Here is a 25,776-nt window from a genome sequence, read left to right on the forward strand (position 1 = left end):
CAGCAAGACAAACGTCACTCTCAGAGCTCTGTCAGACCGGGGCAGGGGCCAAAGAGAAGTGACAGGAAGTGGGGATCTGTGATCACAGGTGGGCGGGATATAGAGGACGATAAAGAGCGATGAGAATAAAAGAAGGAGATACAGGTACATGAAAACCTCTTTCTCCTAGGACTCTGCCTAAACAGAAAAAAAAAGGGTGAAACCCCAGGGAAAGAACCAGCTTCGGGGAACACCACGGGAGGCAAGGCGAGGCGGCAGGAACTGTGCCCAGCTGGCTGTCATGCATTCGGGGACCCTTGTGTTTTCTCTTCCAAAATGCTTTCCTTGAAGCTCATATGGTTTGTTTTCTTTTTAAACAGTCTTTTTTTGAAAAAAAATTGTGGTAAAATATAGTACATAATATTTATCATTTTAACCATCTGTAAATGCACAATTCAATGACATTAATTACATTCACAATGTTGTGTAACCATCACCACTATTTATACCCAAAACTTTTCATCATCTCCAACATAAACTCTACCCATTAAATAATAACTTCCCTTTCCCCCAACCCCCAACTCATGGTAACCTCTATTCTATGTTCTGTCTCTATAAATTAGTCTATTCCAGCTAGATACTTCCTGTAAGTGGAAGCATACAATATTTGTCCTTCCGTATCTGGTTTATTTCATTAAGCATAACTCTCCAAGGTCCATCCATGTTGTAGCATCTATCAAAATTTTGTTCCTTTTTATTTTTATTGAAGTGTAGTTGATTTACAATGTTGTGTTAGTTTCAGGTGTAGGAACTTTGTTCCTTTTTTGGCTGAATTCCATTGTGAGTATAGATCACATTTTGTTTATCCATTCATCAGTCAGTGGACACTTGGGTTTTCTTCCACCTCTTGGCTATTGTGAATAATGCTGCTATAATCGTGGGTACACAAGTAACTGAGTCTTTGCTTTCAATTCTTCAGGATATATCTATATCTATATCTATCTATCTATATCTATCTATATATGTATCTGTATGGAATTGTTGGATCATATGGTAATTCTATGTTTGATTTTTTGGAGGAATTGCCAGACCGTTTTCCATAATGGCTACACCATTTTGCATTCCCACCAGCAATGTACTAGCGTTCCATACCTTTGTCTACATTTATCATTTTCAGTTTTTTAAAAAAATTATAGTCATCCTAGTAGGTGTGAAGTGGTATCTCATTGTGGTTTGGACTTGCATTTCCCTAATAACAGTAGTGTTGAGCATCTTTTCACGTACTAATTGTCTTTGTATATCTTCTTTGGAGAACTGTCTTTTCAAGGCCTTTGCCCATTTTGTAATTGGGTTGCTTGTTTTTTTTGTTGTTGAGCTGCAGGAGTTCTTCATATTAATCATTTGTCAGATATACAATTTGTAAATATTTTCTCCATTCTGTAGGTCGTTGCCTTTTCACTCTGTTGATAGTGTCCTTTGATGCACAAAAGTTTTTAATTTTGATGAAGTCCAACTTATCTCTATTCTTTTGTTACCTGTGCTTTTGGTGTCAGAGTCATGAAGTCATTTCTAAATCCAACATCATGAAGAATTTGACCGATGTTTCCTTCTAAGAGTTTTATAGTTTTTAGTTCTCAAGTCTAGGTCTTTGATCTAATTTGAGGTATTATTTGTATACAAGGTAAGGTAAAGGTGATTTGGGTTTTTTGTATATCTTTTTTTTTCTATGAGAACTGAGGCATTAAAATAATACAGGACTGGGCGTTGGTTCCTAAGTCACTAAGGAGCTAGCTAAGGGGGTAACTACTCTCACGTCATGAGAGTGGGCTTCAGCTTTCTCATCTGTAGACTGAGAATAATATTTCCCCCTGTAGTGAGTTGAATTGTGTCCCCCCAAATTCATATCCACCAGGAACCTCAGAATGCAATCTTTTTTTTTTTTTTTGGCGGTACGCGGGCCTCTCACTGTTGTGGCCTCTCCCGTTGCGGAGCACAGGCTCCGGACGCGCAGGCTCAGCGGCCATGGCTCACGGGCCCAGCCGCTCCACGGCATGTGGGATCTTCCCAGACCGGGGCACGAACCCGTGTCCCCTGCATCGGCAGGCGGACTCTCGACCACTGCGCCACCAGGGAAGCCCAAGAATGCAATCTTATTTGGAAATATGGTCTTTGCAAATGTAATTTAGCTAAGGATCTCCAGATGCACTCATACTGGATTTAGTGTGAGCCCTAAATGCAAGGACCGGTGTCTTTGTAAGAAGACTGTGCAAAGACAGAGGCAGAGATTGGAGTGATGCACCTACAAGCGAAGAAACAGCAAAGATTGCCTGATAGCACCCAGAAGCTGGAAGAGGCAAGGAAGGAGTCTTCCCCTTGACTTTGAACTTCTCACCACCAGGACTGGGAGAGAAGACATTTGTGTTGTTTTACCAAATTACCAGACTTTGTGGTAATTCATTACAGCAGCCACAGAAAAACTACTCCTCCCTCACAGAGTATTTAAATTAGTAAATATGATCTTAGTCAAGTACATATCACGGCGTTGGGCGCATTGCCCAAGGCATCTCCATAATTTATTCTTCTCATCTTGGGTCTCACTCACAGCTGCCCACATCCACAACATAGAGCCGACCCAGCCACCACCTGCCAGTGTGCCCTCCCCAGAAACCCCAAGTTCTCTGAGATCTCATCAGCTTAAACAATAGGCACTTGGTACATCCATCCTGCTAGACAGGGTGAGGTGGGCTGCACTTGAGTTTGAAGGCCACAGACTTGCTGGGCAACCTGGCCAAAGTCACTTTTCCTTTCTGAAGATTTGTTGTGTCTTCTGTAAAATTGTGATAATGATAGAAATGGCGCCCTCCTCATTGGGTTGCTGGGAGAATTCGTGATGCAGGTGACAGTGCTTGGCACTATGACCACCAGAGAACTCAGAACTGCAAGGGAACTCAGAGACAGTCTTGTCCAACCCAGAAGGAGAGTGAGCTGCCCAAAGTCTCCGAGTGATCTCCTAACACCTTCCCCTCACCCTCACACACACCCCCACCAGTGCCCATATGAGGGGTGGAAGTGGCCCGGCTCCCAAACACTGGGCACCCGGATCCACCCCCATGGGGCTTCCCCAAGCTCCAGAGAGGCAGCTCCAGGAGAGAGCGGGTTTCTAGCTGTCAAGTGAAGAAAGTGTCTCAAGCAGTAGGGTGATCAACGGTGCCGACCGCTGCTGAAAGACCAAGTATGAGAGGACTGTGAATGGATGAAACAAACTTTTTCTGTAAAAGACCAGATAGTAAATATTTTCAGCTTGGTGGGCCATACGGTCTCTGTCACAACTACTTAACTCTGCCCTTGTCTATAACAAAAGCAGTTATAGACAATAGGTAAATGAATGGGTGTGGCCATGTGTGCCAATAAAACTTATAGACATGGAAAGTTGAATGTTGCATCATTGCACGTGTCACAAAATATTCTTCTTTTTTATTTTTCTCAAGCATTCTTAGCTGGCAGCCCATGTGAACACAGGCAGAAGGCGACCCTTGGCCCTGGGGCCCTAGTTTGGCCAGTCACGGTCTCAGTCAGTGATTCTCAGCCTTTGCTGTGTCTTAGAATCACCAGGGGAGGTTTTAGAAAAACACTAGTGCCTTACCCCACCCTGGCCAAGCACATCAAAGTCTCAGAGTGGTGCCTGGCAGGGGATAATTTTAAAAGCTTCCCTGATACCTAGCAATTCAGTGGATTGGATAAACAAAATATGGTGCATCCCTTTTTCCACCCTCTCCCCCCTCCCCCCAAGCACCGCTCCGGCTGCAGTGCGCTCGCTCTGAGCTCCGGGCTCCTACTAAGCTAGCACCGCCGTCGTCTCCATCTAGTCGCCGTTATGATCATCTACCGGGACCTCATCAGCCATGATGAGATGTTCTCCGACATCTACAAGATCCAGGAGGTCGAGGACGGCCTGTGTCTGGGGGTGGAGGGGAAGATGGTCAGTAGGACAGAGGGTAACATTGATGACTCGCTCATTGGTGGAAATGCCTCCGCTGAAGGCCCCGAGGGAGAAGGTACCGAAAGCACAGTAACCACTGGTGTGGATATTGTCATGAACCATCACTTGCAGGAAACCAGCTTCACAAAAGATGCCTACAAGAAGTACATCAAAGATTACATGCAGTCAATCAAAGGGAAGCTTGAAGAACAGAGACCAGAAAGAGGAAAACCTGTCATGACAGGGGCAGAACAGATCAAGCACATCCTTGCTAATTTCAGAAACTATCAGTTCTTTATTGGTGAAAACATGAATCTAGATGGCATGGCTGCTCTGCTGGACTGCAGTGAGGACGGTGTGACCCCATATAGGATTTTCTTTAAGGACGGTTTAGAAATGGAAAAATGTTAACAAATTTCGTTGTCACTTTGGGTCTATCACCTGCTCATCATAACCGGCTGGCTACTGCCTTTCATCCACACAACACCGGGACTTAGACAAATGGGACTGATGTCATCTGGAGCTCTTCATTTTTTTTTTTTTTTTTTTTTGCGGTACGCGGGCCTCCCACTGCCGTGGCCCCTCCCTCCGCGGAGCACAGGCTCCGGACGCGCAGGTCCAGCGGCCATGGCTCACGGGCCCAGCCGCTCCGTGGCATGCGGGATCTTCCCAGACCGGGGCACGAACCCGCGTACCCTGCATCGGCAGGCGGACTCCCAACCACTGCGCCACCAGGGAAGCCCTGGAGCTCTTCATTTTGATGTTGATTTGTTTGGAGCGGAGGCATTGTTTTTGAGAAAAAAAAAACATGTCATGTAGGTTGTCTAAAAATAAAATGCATTTAAACTCAAAAAAAATGTGGTGCGTCCGTACAATGGAATACTATTCATCCATAAAAAGGAACGAGATCCTAATACACGCTGCAGCATGGATAAGCCGAGAAAGCACGTTATGCTGAGTGAAGGGAGCCCGACGCAAAATGTCACATATTATGTGATTTATTTGTATGAATTGTCCAGCATAGGCAAATCCATAGAGACAGAGAGGAGATTCATGGTTGCCAGGGGCTGGGGGAGGGGAACAGGGAGTGAGTGCTAATGGGTTGGGGTTTCCTTTGGGGATGATGGAAATATTCTGGAAGTGTTGTAAATAGAGGTGATTGTCATGCAATACTGTGAATGTACTAAACGCCACTGAATTGTATACTCGAAAAGGGTGAAATTTACCTCCGTTTAAAAAGAAAGAAGGCTTCCCTGATGATCCTATCATGTCACTAGGGTTGAGAACCAGGGGACCAGTGGAAGGAGACAGCAAATTTCAAAGCAGTAAGCCGGAAGTGAGGTAGAGTCCAGCGCAGAGGCCTTGGGAGTAGAAAGAATGGGCCCTTAACCCTTCCTGGGCTGGGAGCGGCAGTACGTTCTACTAAGGCCTGAGGGGTAGAGCGGAGCCAGCCGGAACGGCAGGAAGGTCACTGCCGACAGTGGCAACAGGTAGGAAAATCTGGCGGCACGGAGCAGTTCAGCAGGCTCAGGCCAGCTCACGTAGGGCTTTGTAGGCCGTGGACAGGAGCTTCGATTTGCTCTGATTGAGATGGAGAGTCCTTCACGTGAGACTGACGGATTTGAAGCAAAGGAAAAACATGATTAGATTTACCTTTTAAGAGGCTCCCTCTGGCTGCCGGGTGGAGAACGGGCGGCAGTTATTCCCGACAGACAGGGGTGCGCACGTCCAAGGTTGGTTAGGGGACAGAGTTTGCAGGCCTTAGTCATGGAGTGGGTGAGACTAGGAGAGGGGTTGAAGCTGCTTCCTAGATTTGGGGCCCCAGCAACTGGGAGATCGGTGGTGCCATTTCCTGAGATGGGGACCACTCGAGGGAGTGGCAGGATGATTTTGGGGACAAGGCTGAACAGTCCTGTTTTGGACATTGCAGTGCCCCCTGAAAAGCCATTAGACAGGAGGCGATGCCTATTGAAAACCGAAAAGAGGTATTTTTTAAATGTTTTTAACTTTTTATTTATTTATTTTAAAAATTCATTTTATGTATTTATTTGTGGCTGTGTTGGGTCTTTGTTGCTGTGCGTGGGTTTCTCTAGTTGCAGCGAGTGGGGCCTACTCTTCGTTGCGGTGCGCGGGCTTCTCATTGCGGTGGCTTCTCTTGTTGTGGAGCACGGGCTCTAGGTGCGCGGGCTTCAGTAGTTGTGGCTCACGGGCTCAGTAGTTGTGGTGCACGGACCTAGTTGTTCTGCGGCATGTGGGATCTTCCCGGACCAGGGCTCGAACCCGTGTCCCCTGCATTGGCAGGCGGATTCTTAACCAATGCACCACCAGGGAAGTCTGACAAGAGGTATTTTTGAACACAATGTTATTACTATTAATCAGATGCTGTTTCCACACTTGCGTTCTGTAACTTTTTCCGGGAGGTTTCTTCAACTGCTTCGATGACATGCAAAGATATAAAGAGGCCAAACGCTGGTTTCTGTGGTTTGAGTCTCCCGAGTGCTTCAGGGAGACTTCACCGGATGCGTTAAATAAGGTCCATGTTTGGGAGGCAAATGTCAAGTCCTAGTACTTCAGAGGTCAGGGTTCAGAGTGGGAAATGCTGCCTCACAAATATTACAGAGAGATAAGTTATTTTTTGCCAAGTGCTTATGCAAATTCCATATTAACTCGACTGAGCACTAGGAAGAAATTTACAGAACAGTCTCTTGAATTAGGAAAATATGCAGGTATAAGGCTTTGCCCTGCTTGACTTGGCACGCAGGCTTCCAGAAGACGGGTTGGTGTTCTGCATTTAGATTTCCAGAGCAGAGGACTCCTTCTCATGGTAATGAGCCTTGAAACTAGGTGGTGACCCACTGGCATTTTGCACCTGTCTTCTTTTCCTCCTGGATTCTTGTCACCGTGACCATCATTGACATGATCGTCACTGTAGTGTGGTCCTCGATGTGTTAAGAAAACACTTCAAACACGCAATGGGAATTCTAACAGGGATCAAAAAGGATGAGATGATTTGTGTCTCCTGGGAAGTTGTTGCACTGGATTACAAAATGCTCCGGTCAAAGGGTCCCTTCCAGGGGTGAGCAACGGTCGCATGCGGTAGCCATAGGAATGAATGAGGGAGGGGGTTCTGTGGAAACACGGGATGCAAATCTGCCCGCTGTCTGTGAAGCTGAAGCTCCTGACCGGCCACACTGCCTTGTCTCCAGGCGACAGAGCTGGAGAGCGGAATCCCAGCCCGCCCCGAGGCAGATGCTGGGTTCTGTACAGCAGCGTCCTGAGTCTCCTGAAAGAAGTGGAACCATGAAATACCAATCTGATCTCGTCACCCTGCAGCCTCACCCCAGCCCCACTTAAAACTCTTTGGGGTTCCCAGTTGCGTTTGCATAGAGTCCAAACTTCACCTGCTCTAGGAACCCTGCATGACCTGGCTCCAGGCAGTTCAAATTCAAAGGCTCATTTCTCGGCTTTTGCTTCAGCGGTTCTCTTGGAACCCACATGCCCCGCCATCGGCACGGTGAACTATTCCTTTTCCTTTAAGTCAGCTCTTCGATGCTCCCACAGTGCCCTGTGCTCCCCTCTCTAACTGCCTCTATCACCTGACTGCTTGTTGCCTGTTTCCTCCCCACAGGGCACCCTGGACATCCTTTGTTCCCTGAGAACAGGGCCAGGTGGACACAGCCATCCTCTCCTTTCTATGGCCACTGTTGCCTCTGTCACATACATAGCCTGAATCCAGACACTTCTCTTCAGCCCCAGGCTCCCAGCTTCTCCGCCAAGATGATGCCAGTAGCCACTCCTGTGGACCACTCTCCCTGCCCCTCACTTTCCCTGTCTTTCTGCTGCTTAATGCTTACAACCCTTCAGCGGCTTCCCTCTGTTCTCGGGATCAAAGCTCTGCTCATTAGCATGGCATTCAAGGCTCTGCCTGACCTTGCCTTACTAGAAGATCCAAGAGAGGAGAGAATAGGAACATTGTGGAGAGGAGGAGGCGACCGAGGGATAATTCGCTTACAACTCGAAAAATATGAGAGGGAACATTGTTTTAGAATCCATTTTCAGGGCTTCTGTTTACACATGGGGTGTGTTCCAAAAAATCCCCATGTATCAGGGCCCTGGATGGGCTAAATATTGCTGGCATAGCCAGGGCTTCGCAGACTTGTGAATATCACTGGTGAGTAGATTTCTTTATTTTAAATTTGGAGATGGGCAGGGTTGCCAACATTTTATTTTGCAAAGCAGGCACATTGAACAAAACACTGCCATCTTTTCGTGAAATAAAGGACTTCTGTGTACCCAGAAAAGTCCATGATTTCAGGATAAAGGTCAGCACTCTCGCTTTATGGGGGGGAATTACCACAACAGTCTCACTTTCTCCTATCGCCTGAGACTGGTAAAGACTCGCCCCTGCTATCAGGCATTTGGGGAACTGTTGTAGCCCCTGGTGCACTGGCTCCCGCAGCTGGCTGTCTGCATTCCAGCGGTTTGCAGGGAGGCTATGTCTCTTTTTTTTTTTACATCTTTATTGGAGTCTAATTGCTTTACAATGGTGTGCTAGTTTCTGCTTTATAACAAAGTGAATCAGTTATACATATACATATGTTCCCATCTCTCTTCCCTCTTACGTCTCCCTCCCTCCCACCCTCCCTATCCCACCCCTCTAGGCGGTCACAAAGCACCGAGCTGATCTCCCTGTGCCATGCGGCTGCTTCCCACTAGCTATCTATTTTACATTTGGTAGTGTATATATGTCCATGCCACTCTCTCACTTCATCCCAGCTTACCCTTCCCCCTCCCCGTGTCCTCAAGTCCATTCTCTACGTCTGTGTCTTTATTCCCATCTTGCCCCTAGGTTCTTCATGACATTTTTTTTCCCTTAAATTCCATATATATGTGTTAGCGTACGGTATTTGTCTTTCTCTTTCTGACTTACTTCACTCTGTATGACAGACTCTAGGTCCATCCACCTCACTACAAATAACTCAATTTCGTTTCTTTTTATGGCTGAGTAATATTCCATTGTATGTATGTGCCACATCTTCTTTATCCATTCATCTGTTGATGGACACTTAGGTTGCTTCCATGTCCTGGCTATTGTAAATAGAGCTGCAATGAACATTTTGGTACATGACTCTTTTTGAATTATGGTTTTCTCAGGGTATATGCCCAGTAGTGGGATTGCTGGGTTATATGGTAGTTCTATTTGTAGTTTTTTAGGGAACCTCCATACTGTTCTCCACAGTGGCTGTATCAATTTACATTCCCACCAGCAGTGCAAGAGGGTTCCCTTTTCTCCACACCCTCTCCAGCATTTATTGTTTGTAGATTTTTTGATGATGGCCATTCTGACCGGTATGAGATGATATCTCATTGTAGTTTTGATTTGCATTTCTCTAATGATTCTGTCTCTTAACTGGCCCGCATGGTGGGGGGCTGGGTGGGTGGGGGGAGTGCTGGTCCCTTTCCCACCTACTCTGGAGCCCATCCCGGCCCCTCAAACTACTTTGGTTAAAGGGATTAGGACCCAAGGCTGTGGGAGGAGAGGAAGCAGACAGAAGGACTGCTGAAGCCCTGAGCACAAGCTGAGCTGCCTTGGGTCCCGGGGCCAAAGGGTGACCCTGAGTCGGGGCAAGTCCTTTGCCCTCGCCCCTGCCCTCACGTGGACTCCGTCTCCACTCTGGTGCCCCAAGGATCAGGAATCGGCTGCTGACATGGACAGTGGTGCCCTCCAGATGGGCACCTTCAACAGTGATGGGGCTGATGGCAAGGCCATTCCAGAGGTCTGGTGGGCAGATGCTACCAGGTGGGTCTAATTTTGGCCACAGGTGAGGGTGGCCCCCTTGGGAGACTTTGCAAGGAGCGGTTTGTGGCACTTGGGAGCAATAACAGGAACTCTGTACTAACAGTGAGAGAATAGCTGTTCTGTTCTGGAATTTAGAACACATCTTCCTAAGGACATGGTGGGGTGTGACGGAAGACCAGGCTTGCTCTCAGAAGCCTACGTAACTCAGATTAGCGTAAGCCCTCCCAGCTCCATCTGTGCCTCTCCTGAACTCCCAGACTAGCCTGGTGGCCATCTGTCCATGTCACACTTCTCTTCCTAGGTCAGTGCTGAGGAGAGGTGGGTGTTTTAGGAGAGGAGCTCGTCAGGCCAAATGGTTTTCCAAGTGGTGAACATCTGCAGGATATGAGAAGTTCAGGAAGGGGAGAGGAGTAGAAGGAGGGTGGTGTGGAGACAAGGCAGGCTTGGCGGGGGGTCAGTCCCAGCACCACATGCACCGGCAGTGGGGAGTGTGTGTATTCAGGGGGCACAGAATCATGGTTTCTAGGTGTAGAATTTCCTGTATGTAAATCAGCTCCACGATCAATTGCAGTTCAGCAGGGTAGCTGCTACTGGAGAGGCTCACCAAGTTCCAGGGAGGTCCTTAGGCTGGTAGGTGATGTCATCGGTTCCCTCAGACTCACACTAACCTAACTTATAAGAGACTGAGAGACAAACCAGGGCTCGGATGAGTCATTTTACATAGGGAGAGTTATCTGGCAGGATAACTGACCTCGGACATTTGCAATATTTTGACTAAAGGCCTGTTTTTTTGTTCTTTGGGTTCTTTTGAGTGGGTGTCTTTTGGCACATGATAAACACGATCCTTTTCTGTTGCTTCTTGTTCCGGTGCCAGCTCCTGTGCTCATCCCCTGTTCTACAGGAGCACACTCTTTAGGCCCCGCACCATCGCCTGTTACTATTCATCCTTGCCATAGTTCAATTTGCTAGAATGGAGGCCAACACACTTTTTCTGTAAAGCGCTAGGTAGTAGATATTTTAGGCTGTGTGGGCTCCATGGTCTCTGTTGCAACTACTCAATTCTGCGGTGGTAGCAGAAAAACAGCCACAGACAATACAGAAACGAATGCGTGGGGCTGTGTTCCCACCACTTCATGGATCCTGACACGTGAATTTCGTCTAAACGTCCCCTGTCACAAAATAACCTTCTTTTGATTTTTTCAACCATTTAAAGGTACAAATAGCATTCCTAGTTTGCAGGTCATACAAACGGGCGGGTGGACTGTATTTGACCTGCAGGCTGGTGTGCCAACCACCCCTGAGCTAGAAAACAGGCTTCCTGCATGTTACACTGTGGCCAGTGTCTTGCTGCTGGGATTGAGGTATCTCTACTACACATCGACCAGTTAGAGCCCCAGCTGCGAGTGACTGAGATGCCTCACTTAGAGGCCGCATTTTCCTCACTTCCTCAAGCCTCCTCAGGTAGCTGAGTGTGTAGGTGCTGAGGTTCACCCATCAGAGCCTGAAGGGCTCTAAAAGAGCATGATGTCTAGTGCCCTCCTTACAGGTGGGACTCCTGAAGCCCGAGGGCAAGGGAATGGCACAGGGCACCTGGAGTTAGTGGGAAAACTGGGGGCATATTCGCATCCTGGAATACACAGCAACTGCCCAACCTCACAGTAGCCAGTATTTCTTTAGCTGTTACAAGAGTAACAAGTAATGCGTCTCCGCTCACTGTGTCCGAGGCCACTTGCTTTCCAGTATCTCATTTAATCCTTGGCACGACCTTATTGCATCCAACCAGGATCGCCACTCTGTCTGGCTCGGAAGCACATGTTCTTAGCCATTCACCTGCTGGGGTTCCTGGTGATCCCCCTGCCCCCCTTTGACACTATGGGACTGGACCTGGTTAACTCCGCAACCTCAAGGAATCTCCATTTTGCTCCTTTTCCTTCATTAATTATTGAGGTGATACATGAAGTTGTTGTGGGAATAAAAAATAAGAATAAAATGCCTGGAATATGCCATGTATATAATGTGTCTGTTCAATAACCACTAGCTATTTCTGTTAATTCTCCTGCTAGTGTCATAGAATAAGCACTGCCCTGAAAATCAGAATATCCACTCACTCCTTGTATGTTTTGTTTTTGCAGCCCCAAGATTCAGAGCAATGGAAAGAAGTCACAGAGGGAAAGATTTTGGCTCCATCTCAGGGAGACCCCCGCCCCCTACTATGGCTCAGAGGGTTGGGGAAGCCTCTGGGGGAGTATGGAGGTGCGGCCCTGTGGGAGACACAGGAAGCCTTCCGAAGGGACACTGCGGGGAGATGGTAGTAGCCACCCTCAAGGAGGATGTAGCCCAGGGCAGCCTGTGTCGAATAATGGCAGGGACAGGCTCGACGACTCCGGGGAGCAGCGGCGCTTTCTCTTTGTCTTTGAAAGCCGGCTGCAGCCGGAGCCCTTCTTGAGAGCGTTCACGTCAAAGGCTGCAGCGGGCATTTTGCTGTTACAGTCAGTGTTGGAATCTGATTTCACCCGGTCCTGAAGATGGACTCGGTTGGAGGGGTTCATGGGAAAGGGCTGCAGCGCGCGTGTCGATCACCGAGCACGTTTACAGATCGACTCTGCAGATGTGAACTCGCGCTTTCAGCGCATTCATCAAAGCCTCGGGGGAGCTGACCCTGTCCCTCCTCCTTCCTCCCCCGGGCCCGCGGCGCTCGGCTCCAGGTCAGCCCGCAACTTCCCTCTCGCCTGTCCCCCGCGCCCCCGGCCTCAGGCTCGTTTCCTCCAGACGTGCCGCTGTTTGCCAACCGCGGCCAGCCACGAAAATGGCCCTTTCCTTTCATCTCTGGGCAGGGCTCCATTGCAGGATCAGCTAAGTGGGAAGGCAGACGGCGGTGCCGACAAACAAGTTCCGCCAAGGCGACGGGTGCCGGACCGCGGGTGCCGGGTCCTGGAGCCGCAGCTGGAGGGACCCCTTGGTGACCGGGGGGACACCAAGGCCAGAAGGGGAAGAGCCCTGTTCAAGGTCACCCGGCTGGCAGAACGCACCAGGCTTGTGCGCCGCCTCGGGTCCTGCTCCGGGCCCTAGAGGAGTCTGGCGCGCCGGGTGGAAATCACTGCATACCCTTGTTGCCAGCGCCTCCGTCTCCCCAGCCACTGTTGACTCACTGCTCCGGGCCCGCAGGGACCACCTCTGAGACTTCCCTTTCGAGGGAGTGGTGTGAAGGGGCCCGCGGGTCGCGGGCCGGCGCTGGCCGGGACCCAGACAGCCTAACCTGCTGGGTGCCCGCGGGCTCCGCCCCTCAAGCTCCAGCCCCGCCCTCAGGTTGCCGCCCCGCCTCTCGTGCATAGGCCCCGCCCCCGAGACTGCAGGCTCGCCCCGCCCCTCGCACCACAGTCGCAGTCCCACCCCACCTCACCTCGTCTCCGTCGGGCACGCCCCGACGCCAGAGCTCGCGCGCGCCCCTCCTCCTCCCTCCCGGGGCCGCGCCGCGCGCGCGCCGGTTCTGGGCGAGGCCCTGCAGTAGCGGCAGGGTTCCTCCCTCTTCTGCTCCTCCTCCTCCTTCCCGGCTCCTCCCCGATCACCCCCTCGGGCGCTCTCGCGCTAACTGTGCTCCTCTGGGCCCCGTCCGCCCGCTCCCAGCCATGGTGGCCTGGCACTCGGCGTTCCTCATCTGCCTCGCTTTCTCCTTGGCCACTCTGGTCCAGAGAGGTAAGGCGGGCGGGGGGCACGCGGGGACCCCGCCCTCTGGGCCCGTGGGGCGGGGGCCCTGCGCCCCGCGGGCCCGGTGGTGCGCATGAGCGGCTCGGCCCCCGCCCGAGGGCCTGCTGCGGAGGCTGCCGGCGGGCAGGCGGGGCAGTGCGGGAGGATGGGGCTGGGGGGCTAGCCCCGAGCCCGCGGGGGCTGACCCTGCCGCAGCCCATGTGGCCGGTGGGGAGGGACCTGGACCCCTCCTGGTGCTGGGCTAGAAACAGCGGGATACTCCCCCCTTAAAATCCTGAACAAGGTGTCTCCGCCGGTGACAACACCTGTTCCCAGGAGATTGCCGTTGGAAAAACCTTGAAGAGAGCACTCATTCCCTGAGCAGGGCTTCTCAAAATGTGTTTCCAGGCCACCTGCAGCAGAAGCACCTGGCGAGCTTCCTGTGCTCACTCCTGCTTTGTCAGGATCTCGGCGGGGATGGGGGGTGGACGGGGAACGGCGGTGTGTAAGTCTAACCAGTTCCCCAGGAGCTTCTGGTACCCGCCCCAGTTTTCGAGCCATTGGTGTTATTTTGCCAAGGAGGAGGAGAGAGAAATTCTACCAAATCAAGGAAGCAAGTTTCTTAGACCCTCGCTACTCAAAGTGTGGTCCAAGGCCCGCAAGGACATCTCTTGGGACTTGTTAGGAAAGCAGCATCTCAGGCCCCGCCCCTGACCTACTGAGTCAGATTCTGCATTAACTAGATCCCCGGGTAATTCGCAGGCACATTTAAGTTTGAGAAGCATCTTCTTAGAATAAATGCAGTCTGTGGTTAAAAATAGGGTCGCCAAGGAGTCCCAGCAGAATCTTCTTACACTTAACTTACCTCATCTCCACATCAGAAAAAGAGGTTGAGGAAAACACTGCAGTTGAGCACAGAATTGTGCTCTGAGCTTCCTGACACAAAGGCAGATTCAGCTAGTTAAAAACACATGAGCTCAGCAAAAACAAAACCGTGTCCTCTAAGTGCGTTCTAGTGAGGGTTATGTTACTTATAAGGAACACTGGAAAACACTAGACAGTCCAAGGCAGTTTTGCAAAAGATGTAGAAATGTTTCTCATGCGGGCAGCCCTCCTGGAGTCTGTACAAGGAGAGCCATTCAGCATTCAACAAAGGTGCCAGGCTCTGTTCTAGACACTGATGCTGCAGCCGTGAACAAAATTCAGGCTCTGTCCTCGTGGAGCTGACATCCTGACGCGGGAGAAAATAAGTGCAAACATCGCAATCTATATAAGTGCAGTGAAGAATAATAAAGCAAGTTACAGGGTTGTTGAATTTTGTTTCATTTTTCCCTTTGGGGTTAAGATTTTTATTTTGTTTATGATGCATTTGTGGGGAAAAGTATGATCACTTGATTAACTTGCATCTAATGATATGGGACATTTTAAAGTGGAAGCGCAAAAAAGTTCGAAAAATGATGCTCCCTTCAAGGCTGTCTTCTGCAAGTCTTCAACATGGTAGGCACGTTGAGAAGGTGAGGAATTTAAATGATGAGGTGTCAGGTTTTCATCATCACGGGTTACACTAGGTGATTTACAAAGTGGTGGGGGAAACGGCAAATGGGTGCAGCCGTTTTACAGATGAGGAAACGGAGGCGCACAGAGGTGAAGTAACTTGCCTCAGGTGGCAAAGCTACGATTTGATTCCAGGCTTGTCTGATTCCACTGTCCTTGCTTTTAAGTACTAGGCATAATGCCTTTACACCTGGAGGCTGCCCTCCTCCTACACCTTACTGGCCAAGTGGCCTTGGGAAAGTGCTCTGAACTTGGTTCGGTTTGCTCATCTGTATAAGACCTAACAACTCATAAAGGTATCTCGAGGGAACCAGGCGTGTGTCACCCTCAGATTTGCAGCCCTGCCACCAGCTACCATCTCCTGAGTGCTTGCTGTGTACCACTTCACATATATATTTTTTAGTTGCCCCAGGAGTTTGGCTTGTTAGGTATAATCCCCGCCTTCCAGATGAGGGGCCCCATGTCACATAACTCGGAAGGATAGAGCCAGGATCCCACCCATTTAAGATTGCTAGCCAGTGATCTTTTAAAATTTTAATTAACGCTGAACCAGAAGAAGCTTTTGCTTCAAGGTAGGGCCCCAGTTTCCTGGATCTTTTGTGCAGAACAACCTGACAAATACCGGTTTTGCACTGGTCCCCTCTGGGGATCCGGGCAGTTACAGTTTCAGAGCTACTGTGTCAAAATGAAGAAACACAAAGCAGGTCTCAGTTAGGTACCCACTGGCTCTCCGGGAGCCCCCAGGTGGTGGATCAGGTGGGTCTGCCCAAGAGCCACTTTCTTCTTGGTCCTGCTCCTCGGTAATGAGGTGTGACCTAGAAAGCCTGGCAGGCCTCAGGAGACACTCAGAGCCTCGAAGCCCGATTGTGAAATCCGCACGGACTCGGGCAAGCTGAGACAGATTTTAGGCTCCCAGGAGTTTAAAAGGTGGTGAACAAGTCATTCCTGTTCTAATTACAGATGGGCTTTTAGTTCACTGTGTATTTTACTAGTTCTGAAAAATCGTCTGAGGACAGGTACGTCACCTGTCTGCACCTACAGAAATGGGAAGCGGTGCTTTTGACTTCCGGGGAGAAGAATCTCAGTGGTTCGGGTGGGTAACAGTCATACGAGGGCTCCACTTCCCCAGTGTCTTCCATGCGCCAGGCCCTCAGTGCCTCACACACGTTTACACCTCCTAACTAGCCTGAAAGCTTGGCACTGTGACCCATCTTGTTCCCTGATGTTCATAATGGCTGTTTGCATACAGCCTTGAAAAGTAACTGAGTGGTAACCCATAACTCAGATGCAAAACGTGGTCCAGTGAGGTTTTGGACTTGAACCCAGGTTTATCTGAGTAACCAAAGGAGGGGTCATAAATGCAGATATATCCAGTGATGGGGCAGGTGACAGAAATGTGAGCTGTGGCCAAGAATGTGTGATGAGCCTGTTGGCAGATCTCCAAGTGCCTGCTCCTTTAAAAGAGAGGTAGCCCGGCCAAGGGGGAGAGTCCCAGCTGCAGAGCAAGGCTGCCCAGCGCTACCACGTTGCAGGGCAAGTCGCTAACTGCTTGGTGCCTCAGTTTCCTCATCTGGAAAATGGGGATAATACCCCCATCCGCCCCATGGGGTTGTTACTAGGATTAAATGAGTGCAAATGGATAAAGTACTTAGCACAGCACCTGGCTCCGAGTGAGCTCTGTGCTAGTGACTATTATTCCGAGCCACATTTAAAAAATACAGGGCAAACCTTGAAAGGATTATGCTAAGTGAAGGGAACCAGACACAAAAGCCCACATATTGCATGATTCCGTTTATATGTAATGTCCAGAGTTGGCAAATCCATAGAGACAAAAAGTAGGTTAGTGGTTGCCAGGGTCTAAGGGGAATGAAGAGTGACTGCTTAATAGGTACCAGGTTTCCTTTTAGGGTGATGGAAATGTTCTGGAACTGGATAGAGGTGGCGGTCGTACAACCTTGTGAATGTACCAAGAACCACTAGATTGTACGCTTTGAAAGGGTGAGTTGTATGGTATGTGGATTATATCTCCGTTTAAAATAAATTCACTGTGGGCTTCCCTGGTGGCGCAGTGGTTGAGAGTCCGCCTGCCGATGCAGGGGACACGGGTTCGTGCCCCGGTCCAGGAAGACCCCACATGCCACGGAGCGGCTGGGCCCGTGAGCCATGGCCGCTGAGCCTGCGCGTCCGGAGCCTGTGCTCCGCACGGGAGAGGCCACAACAGTGAGAGGCCCGCGTAATGCAAAAACATAAAAATAAAAAAATAAAATAAAATAAATTCACTGCAGTCCAAGCAGAACAAATGAGGGAGGTGGCAGCATGTGACCCCTGGGTTGGGGTTGGTCTTCAGGGCCCCTGAGTTTGGTCGGGCCAGGGAGAGCCAGAGCAGAGGGGGCTGCGAGTGCTGGTGGTGCTGGGATCCAGGCAGAAGCCCTGTGGGCTGACTTGGGCTATTGGGTTTGAGCCAGACAGACCCCTGGGCACCTGCAGGATTGGCCTGAGTACAGCAGTGGCCCCTGCAAAGGTGCATCCTGGACAGGGGGGACCGTCCCTGTCCTGCGTGGCTCAGGGTTGCCCCTATGCACCCGTCATTGCAGTGGACTGACAGGGTCTAGGGACTGTTTGCCTTTTAGTCTCACCTGTTTTGACTGGTTTGCAGCCCCTTCCTCACTGTCAAAGGTCACATCCCATCCCCTCCATCATTTTGGATACCAGGTAACAAAAATGTATGTGTTTTTTAAACACGTGCACACACAGAGAAATCACCCAAGAGTCAGTGTCAGCAGGCACTGGGGAGGGGCCTCCAGCAGAGGTGATGACGATGAGGGTGATGAGGCTGTTTGGCAGCTCGCAGGGGAGCAGCTGTCTTTGGTTTTTGTGAGTTCAGGAAAGATCCTTTCCAGGCGCACTGACTTTCCCGCTCTGGGCTCTTCCCCCGCCTGGTGTTGGTGCTTTCCCTGCTGTGTGTCCACTCCTCCCCTTTGCACTCGCTATGTATTCCTCTGCTGCTCTTGGTGTGTAGCGGGGAGGCCCGGCTCTGGAGGTTCCTGTTCCCCAGCCCAGGCTCGGCCCCCCCTGAGGCTGGCTCACAGGTCCACTGACTGGCCAAGCTTGGTTCGCATGGAAAAGCCTAAAGTCATCCTAAACGCGTAACAGAAACAGGGGAGAAATCTTTCACGCAGGTCAGTGTTCCAAATGGCCCCCAAAGATGTCCACGCCCTAATCTCTGGAACCTGTGACTATGGGAGGTTACATAGTGATTTCGGCCGGCAAGAGGACCTCAGTCTTTGTCTTCTTTGAGGAGAGAATTCAGCAAAGAGACTAAGACTGCAAAGCAGGTACAGACTTTATTAGAAGCATAGTACATGTGGGAGCGCACACAGGCAAACTCATGGAGTAGAGGTAGCAATGCCTTGCGCTCTGCGGTAGCTTAGGTGGTTAATATGGGGTTAGTCTTCTGGGGTTTAGATGAGGGTGACTCTCCTTTTTTCTCCCCTATGATCATGTCATCTGCAATTCCTTATTTAGGCTTCCACCAAGCACTATTTTTTTTCTTTAATAAATTTATGTATTTATTTTTGGCTGCGTTTGGGTCTTCGTTGCTGCGCGCGGGCTTTCTCTAGTTGCGGCGAGCGGGGGCTACTCTTCGTTGCGGTGTGAGGGCTTCTCATTACGGTGGCTTCTCTTGTTGCGGAGCACGGGCTCCAGGCATGTGGGCTTCAGTGGTTGTGTCACGTGGGCTCCGTAGTTGTGGCTCGTGGGCTCTAGAGCGCTGGGTCAGTAGCTGTGGCACACGGGCTTAGTTGCTCCGCAGCACGTGGGATCTTCCCGGACCAGGGCTCGAACTCGTGTCCCCTGCATTGGCAGGCGGATTCTCAACCACTGCGCCACCAGGGAAGCCCCTCAAGCACTATCTTGAATCTTTCTCGTGAGCACCTAAGCAAAACCCAGGGGGAGAGGGCGAAGGGTCAAACCCGCAATGCTAATGATATTACAGTGTGGCCAAGGTTACTAGAGGATGACCTGGGACCCCTTCTGCACATGTGTTGGGCTGGGAAATCTTGACCACAAAAATGAGGAGGCTGTGGTGGGCTGCTTTGTCTTTCAGCCAGTCACGGTGCTTAATTCTTGTTGGTAGTTTATCTCAAAGGGTCAGCATGAAACCAGTTGAAACCAGTTGCAGCAGGTTAACCCAGGGCCTATCTATCTCCTTCCTCAACAGTAGAGGGGAATTAAGGTAGCAGATGGAATTAGGTTGCCAATCAGCTGGCCTGAAAATAAGATTCTCCTGGGTTAGGCCGGCTAATTAAAGGATGAGGTTCCTTTAAATATCGAAGAGGAAGGTAGAGGAGCGAGGGTCAGAGTGATGCCACGGGCGAAAGATTCCACTGCCTTTGCTGGCTCTGAACGTGGAAGGGGCCAGGAGCCAAGGAATACGCAGACTCTGCCCTAGAGCTTCCAGAAGTAACGCAGCCCTGGCGATACCTTGATTTCAGCCCAGTGAGACCGCGTTGGACTTCTGACCTCCCAAACTGTAAGGTTGAAGTGTGCGTTGTAGAGCAGTACGTTGGCCATCATTTGTTACAGCAGCAAGAGGAAGCTAGGAGAAGCTAAGGGGTGGATATTAGCGTCCTCTTCATTCTTTGAAAAAACTAGCTTGTGGTGTTTCTTTACATTGTTTCAATTTTGCCATTTTAAATCAATCCCTAATCTGCTCTCAGTTCAGGATTTTAAAATAAATGTGCAGAAAATTGGATTATGGTGGTGCCCTTGGTGTGGCAATGAATGCTTTGAAGCACCTCTGAGGGCCCTGGAAGGCAGCTGGATTTCTTTGGCCTGCGTTTGATTTTAAATGACTCCTCAAGGAGATTGCAGAGTGCGCCCTGTGTAGTGGGCCACCTGTATCGGGGGCCCCCCGGCTGTGTCCGGAAAGGCCTTTCCTACGCCCCGCCCCCCAGTCCTGATGGCTGCGTTTGAAGCAGGTGCAGTCTGGGTACAGGAGACAGGCTTTCTTCTTTGGGCTGTGCCTGCCCCTTTGCTGAGTAGGAGGAGTGGGCTGCCGGCTAACCTTGTCCCCAGGCGGGTTGGGGGAAAGGACCAGAGCAGAAATGGGTGGGCCTGGACCGCCACTCCGCCTTCAACTAGTTTTTTTTAATATATGTAAATTTATTTTATTTAGTTTTGGCTGCGTTGGGTCTTTGTTGCTGCACACGGGCTTTCTCTAGTTGCAGTGAGCGGGGGCTACTCTTTGTTGCGGGTCGCGGGCTTCTCATTGCGGTGGCTTCTCTCGTTGTGGAGCACGGGCTCTAGGCGCGTGGGCTTCAGTAGTTGCAGTACACGGGCTCAGTAGTTGTGGCGCACGGGCTTTGTTTCTCCGCGGCACATGGGATCTTCCCAGACCAGGGCTCGAACCCGTGTCCCCTGCATCGGCAGGCGGATTCTTAACTGCTGTGTCACCAGGGAAGCCCTCAAGTAGTTTTGAGCTCTCCTTTTGTTTGTTTTCTACATGGGGCTGCTCGTCAGATGTCACAGGGTTCTGCAACTTTAAAACAAAAACACTTTGAAAACTGTAGTGGAATCCCACAGAGAGGAGTGCTGCAGCTCAGTGAACATCTGTTTAAAGGAGCGGCCAGACAGCCTCTGGCTGGCATTCCAAGGTGGTTGTTTGGGACTGTTTTCCAACTTAGAGGCGGTACCCTCAGCAATAAACATTGTTGCAGTGCGGAATTCATTACCCCCCAAATAGTGCCAAGGCACTCAGGGCTCATTTTGACCTTGTTTGTATTTTTATTGCTGCTTCAGCTAGCCTGGGATGATGGAATTAACACAGGCCTGCATTCCAGTGTGGCCCCACCATTTGCTGGCCACAGTTGCCTTATCTGCACCAAGAGGCTGCTGACCTCTGCTTTGTCGGCCTCACAGAATTGTTGGAGTAGCCAATTAACTGCTAGTGCAAATAGGCTGTGTTGTCAAGATATTAGCCAAGTTAGGCTTCCCAGAGGGGAGGAGAATGGGAAAGAGGCCACCTGCCTAAGGGCTGCCTTGCTTGCATTGGTTCTAATGAGCATTCAGGGGCTTTCATTTACAAAAGCCTTTATTGACCAGAACCAAAGTGCCCACGGAATTCCTGAGCTGGGCTCAGAGTCCCAGTGAGCTCAGAGGAAGAACTGTCCCAGGAGCAATTCTAATTTAGTTGCTCTTCCTATCCCATTCGCCTTCTGTAGAGTTCTGGGCTATCTTTCGGGAGGAAAATCCCTTTTACTTTCTCACCATTCATTCATTAGGCTCTGTCATCCAGCTTAAAAAAAAGAAAAAAAGCAAAAATCCAAAGTAGTGCCTAAAAAGAAACAAACAAGAACTATATTTTAATCTTTCGTTCATAAAATACAATATACCATGTGGACTTGTAGTCGTTTGGGGCTCCCATTAATTTCCTCCCAACACTTGGCTTCCCACCCCTCCCTCGCAGCTGCTCCTGGCCAAAGTTAGTGATGACTTCAGTGTGGCTAGGTCCAAGGGTCATCTGACACCCTCCCCTGGAAGCACTTTCTTCCCTTGGCTTCTGGGAAGCCACACTGGTCGTTCCTTGCCATTCTCCCTCACCTCTGACCTTAGGGCTTGTGGGGATGCCTTGGGCCTAGTCTACCTGCTTTACTTGCACTCGCTTCCCAGGTGCTTTCACCAGCCTCATGGCTTTAAATGAAATCCCATCTTCAAGCTTTTGACTCTTCAGTTTCTATCCCCAGCTCTGATCTCTCTTGACCTCCAGGCTCTTGCATTCAACATCCCCACGTGGTTGTCTGATGTCTTGCTGGTGTTAAGTTACTGAAATTCTTCGGGTTCATCTGTTCTCCCCTCTCACCAACTGAGTCCTCGCCCTTCCCTCAGGATTCCTGGACCTCCCCATAATCCAGCAACCAAAGGGTCCGTGCCCTGTGCAGCCATGTTAAGTTATTTTGACCATTACCCTTGCTCATACGTGTCACTGAAGACCCAGTGCAAAACTGAGCTGCTGCTGGCTGCCTCCAAACCTGCTCCTCCCACCTGAGTAACTGGCAGCCCCATTCTGCTAGGGGCTCTGGCCACTCCTCCATGGCTTTCTTTCCTTCATGGCCCCCATCTGATCTGTCAGCAGACCACGCCTGTGCCCACCCTCGGAATCATCCAGCCTCCCACCTGTTTCACCTCCTCTCTGGCTACCTCCCTTGGCTGGGCCACTGTCCCCTCTCACTGGAGCCCTGGCAGTGACCTCCCAACAGGTGTCTCAGAGTTCACTTCTGCCCCCTACAGTCCAGACTCTACACAGCAGCCAGACCATCTTTAGAGACCTAAATCGCATTGCATCCCTCTGCCCAGAACCCTCCAGTGGCTTCCAGTTGTAATGAAAATAAAATCTAAAGCCCTCTGTGGCCTACAAGTTCCAGCAGAATGGGGGCTACGCATGCTCTGACCTTGCCTCCCGGCCCTGCCCGGGGCTGGCTTGCTGCTCCTCCAGTATGTTAAGCAGTCCATCGCCTTGGCATCTTCTTGTTTGCCCTCTCCTCTGGCTAGAAGGAGTTGCATGGTGGGCCTCAAGGGAGTTGCATGGTGGGTCTCAAGGGAGTTGCATGGTGGGTCTCGAGGGAGTTGCATGGTGGGTCTCAAGGGAGTTGCATGTTGGGTCTCGAGGGAGTTGCATGATGGGTCTCGAGGGAGTTGCATGGTGGGTCTCAAGGGCTTTGGAGTACCCCCATCAGGGTGGGACAGCTCGGGGATTTGACTGTTTCTACTTGGAGAAGGGTCATGAAAGGTGGAGCGGTTTTACCCCAGATAGAGGCCGTTGAGCAGGGCTTCTCAGCAATGGCACTGTTGACACTTGGGGCGGGAGAATTCATCGTGGGGGCTGTCCTGTGCATCATAAGGTATTTAGCAGCATTCTTGGCTTCTCCCCACTAGATGCCAGTAGTGCCCCCTCCCAAGTCAGCCAACCCCAAATGAGTGCAGACATTGCTCAGTGGGCCCTGGGAGCGGAACCGCCCAGGTTGAGACCCGCTGCTGTACAGACAGACGTATTCTTTGTGATTCCACTCTCCATTTTCAGTTCCTCATGAGCCACTGGAGTTTTCTGTCATCGTCACATTGCCTCAGGATACACATGTGAGAGTAAATCAGGTCACAGCCAACCAGGAAAACACCGTAGGCTCCTTGGTGAGCTTTGAGCTCATCCTAGTTAGGTCGGACGCATCGCCAATCTCCTTAGGTAGTTATTTTCTGCATAGATCCCCACAGGTGGCTTGTCCCACCTAGTTTGTGTTGACCTTCATTAGCTTCAGTTTTAGCTGACGACCTTGTCTTTTTAAATATGTTTTACAGTTTTCTGAGAACCGGTGAAAAAGAATAAACAGAAAAATGAGCCAAAGACTTGACCAGGCAATTCATAAAAGAAGAAATCAAATTGGACAACAAACATATGAAAAGATGCTCAACCTCATTAGTAATAGGGGAGATGCAAATTAACCTGTAATAAGATAAAATGACATACCCTCCAGTAAGCTAAAAACTATAATGAAGTCTGATAATACCAGGTGTTTACATGGTTACGTGAGTGATATGTGCTCTTTGTAGTAAACTTTGAAGATGTAGAAAGGTGTCGAGAAAATGCAAACCCCATAACCCAGGGTTAACCACTGTTAGCATGTTGGAATACGGTATTTCTTTTTTTTTAACTTTTTTTTTTTTGCCGCACTGCACGGCTTGCGGGATCTTAGTTCTCCTACCAGGGATTGAACCCGGGTCCTGGCAGTGACAGCGCTGAGTCCTAACCACTGGACAGCCAAGGAATTCCCTGGAATACCATATTTCGGTAGTAGTTTTTTTCTCTGTAGACATATATATTTCACATTATTAGTATTGACCTGTGTGTATAGCTTTTTCCCTTATTGTGAAATATGACAGATATAGAAAAGTGTGCAAGGCCTTTAACAAGTAAGTATAAAGTGAAGATCTGTGTCATCACCAATCAGGCCAAGAAATAGAATGTTGACAGCACCCACGTGGACCTCTGTGTGCCTCTCCTGATCACAGACGCACCCTCCCCCCAGAGGTGACACTAGCCTGCCTTTTGTGCAGTCATGTTTTTTTGCTTGATACTTCTACCACGTATGCATGTGGCCCTAAATAGTTTAGTTTGGCCTGTCCTGTATCCTTGTAGAAATGGAATTACACTCTATGTAGGCTTTTGTGCTTCTCATTGCCGTTTCTTCTCTTGTTGTGGAGCGCAGGCTCTAGTGCGCAGGCTTCGGTAGTTGTGGCACGTAGGCTCAGTAGTTGTGGTGCCCAGGGTTAGTTGCCCCGTGGCATGTGGGATCTTCCTGGACCAGGGCTCGAACCCATGTCCCCTGCATTAGCAGGAGGATTATTAACCACCGTGCCACCAGGGAAGTCCCTTGTTCTCTTACTGATGGATGTTTGGGTTGTTTCCAGTTTTTGAATGTTTCAAGCAGTTCTGTCATAACCATTCTTATGTAGATATGTACACATTTCTCTAGGGTACTGGTTCTTTTTTGTTTTTAACTTATTGAAGTATACTTGGTTTAGAATGTTGTTAATTTCTGCTGTACAGCAAAGTAATTCAGTTATACATATATATACATTCTTTTTCATATTCTTTTCCATTATGGTTTATCACAGGATACTGAATGGAATTCCCTGTGCCCTACAGTAGGACCTTGTTGTTTATCCATTCTATATATAACAGTTTGCATCTGTTAATCCCAAACTCCCAATCCAGCCCTCCCCCACCCCCCTCCCCCTTGGCAATCACATGTCTGTTCTCTGTTTGTGAGTAAGTTTATTTGTGTCATATTTTAAATTCCGCATATAAGTGATATGATATTTGTCTTTCTCTGACTTACTTCACTTATGATCATCTCTAGGTTCATCCATGTTGCTGCAAGTGGCATTTCATTCTTTTTTATGGCTGAGTAGAGTTCCATTGTATATATGTATCTAGGGTGCTGGTTCTTAAACTGTGGTCTGGGGACCCTTGGAGGGCCCCCAGTGTGTTTTCAGGAGTCCACAAGGTCAGGCTATTTTCATAATAACACCAAGATATTAAATGCATTTTGCATTATTTTCTCATGAGTGTACGGTGTTTCCAGAGTTGATGTGATGTGTAACATCATTACTCTGATGGCTAATGGAAGGTGGGCTTGCGTCTTCTTGTGTTTTACATTTTTCTCAGTTTTAATTTCTAGTATGATAAATGTCAATGGATATAACCCACCTAAACAAAAGCTTTTGGGGATTCTCAAGTTTTGAGTGTGTAAGACCAAAAAGTTTGAACATTGCTGTCCTCGGATTCTACCTAGGAGTGGAGTTTCTGGGTTATGTAGTATTTGTAACTTCAGTCTTAGCAGGTGATGCCACACTGTCTTCCAAAGTGGTTGTGCCAACACTTGGCACTGTCAGACTTCAGTATAATTTTAGCTACTAGTGGGTGTGTAATTTTATATTTTTATGGTTTTGTTTGCCTCTCTCTGGTTACTAATGAAGTTGGGCATCTTTCCATATGTTTATTGTCCAATTTGATTTCTTTATGAATTGCCTGGTCAAGTCTTGGCTCATTGATCTATTCTTTTTCTCTGGTTCTCACACACGATGCTTTATTTCCTCATGTGCTTGGTTATTTTTGGCTGTGTACTACTCATTGCCCTTGAAATATATATGTGGGGTTGCTTTGAAGTCTAGGATAAATGTACCTTCTTCCAGAGAAGATTTGTATTTGACTTTGTCAGGTGCTCTT

The 25,776-nt window shown here is 49.4% G+C and overlaps 1 protein-coding gene and 1 pseudogene across 3 annotated transcripts in view; both read left to right on the forward strand.

The window, feature by feature from the left end:
- The first annotated feature begins 3,853 nt into the window (after positions 1-3,853).
- Positions 3,854-4,369, forward strand: LOC115847273 (translationally-controlled tumor protein pseudogene; annotated as a pseudogene).
- An 8,838-nt stretch (positions 4,370-13,207) lies between these two features.
- CD99L2 (CD99 molecule like 2) overlaps positions 13,208-25,776 on the forward strand; it is a 112,362-nt gene continuing 99,793 nt past the window's right edge. The window contains exon 1 of one of the 3 annotated variants that reach the window (XM_060292922.1): positions 13,208-13,451. In XM_060292922.1, coding sequence (XP_060148905.1) covers positions 13,385-13,451 — 67 coding nt within the window. In that variant the 5' untranslated portion in view covers positions 13,208-13,384. The remainder of the gene's footprint in view (positions 13,452-25,776) is intronic. The other 2 variants (XM_060292921.1, XM_030846966.2) reach the window with 2 other exon arrangements.

The sequence above is a fragment of the Globicephala melas genome, chromosome X, assembly GCF_963455315.2.
Source record: "Globicephala melas chromosome X, mGloMel1.2, whole genome shotgun sequence".
Classification (NCBI taxonomy): domain Eukaryota; kingdom Metazoa; phylum Chordata; class Mammalia; order Artiodactyla; family Delphinidae; genus Globicephala; species Globicephala melas.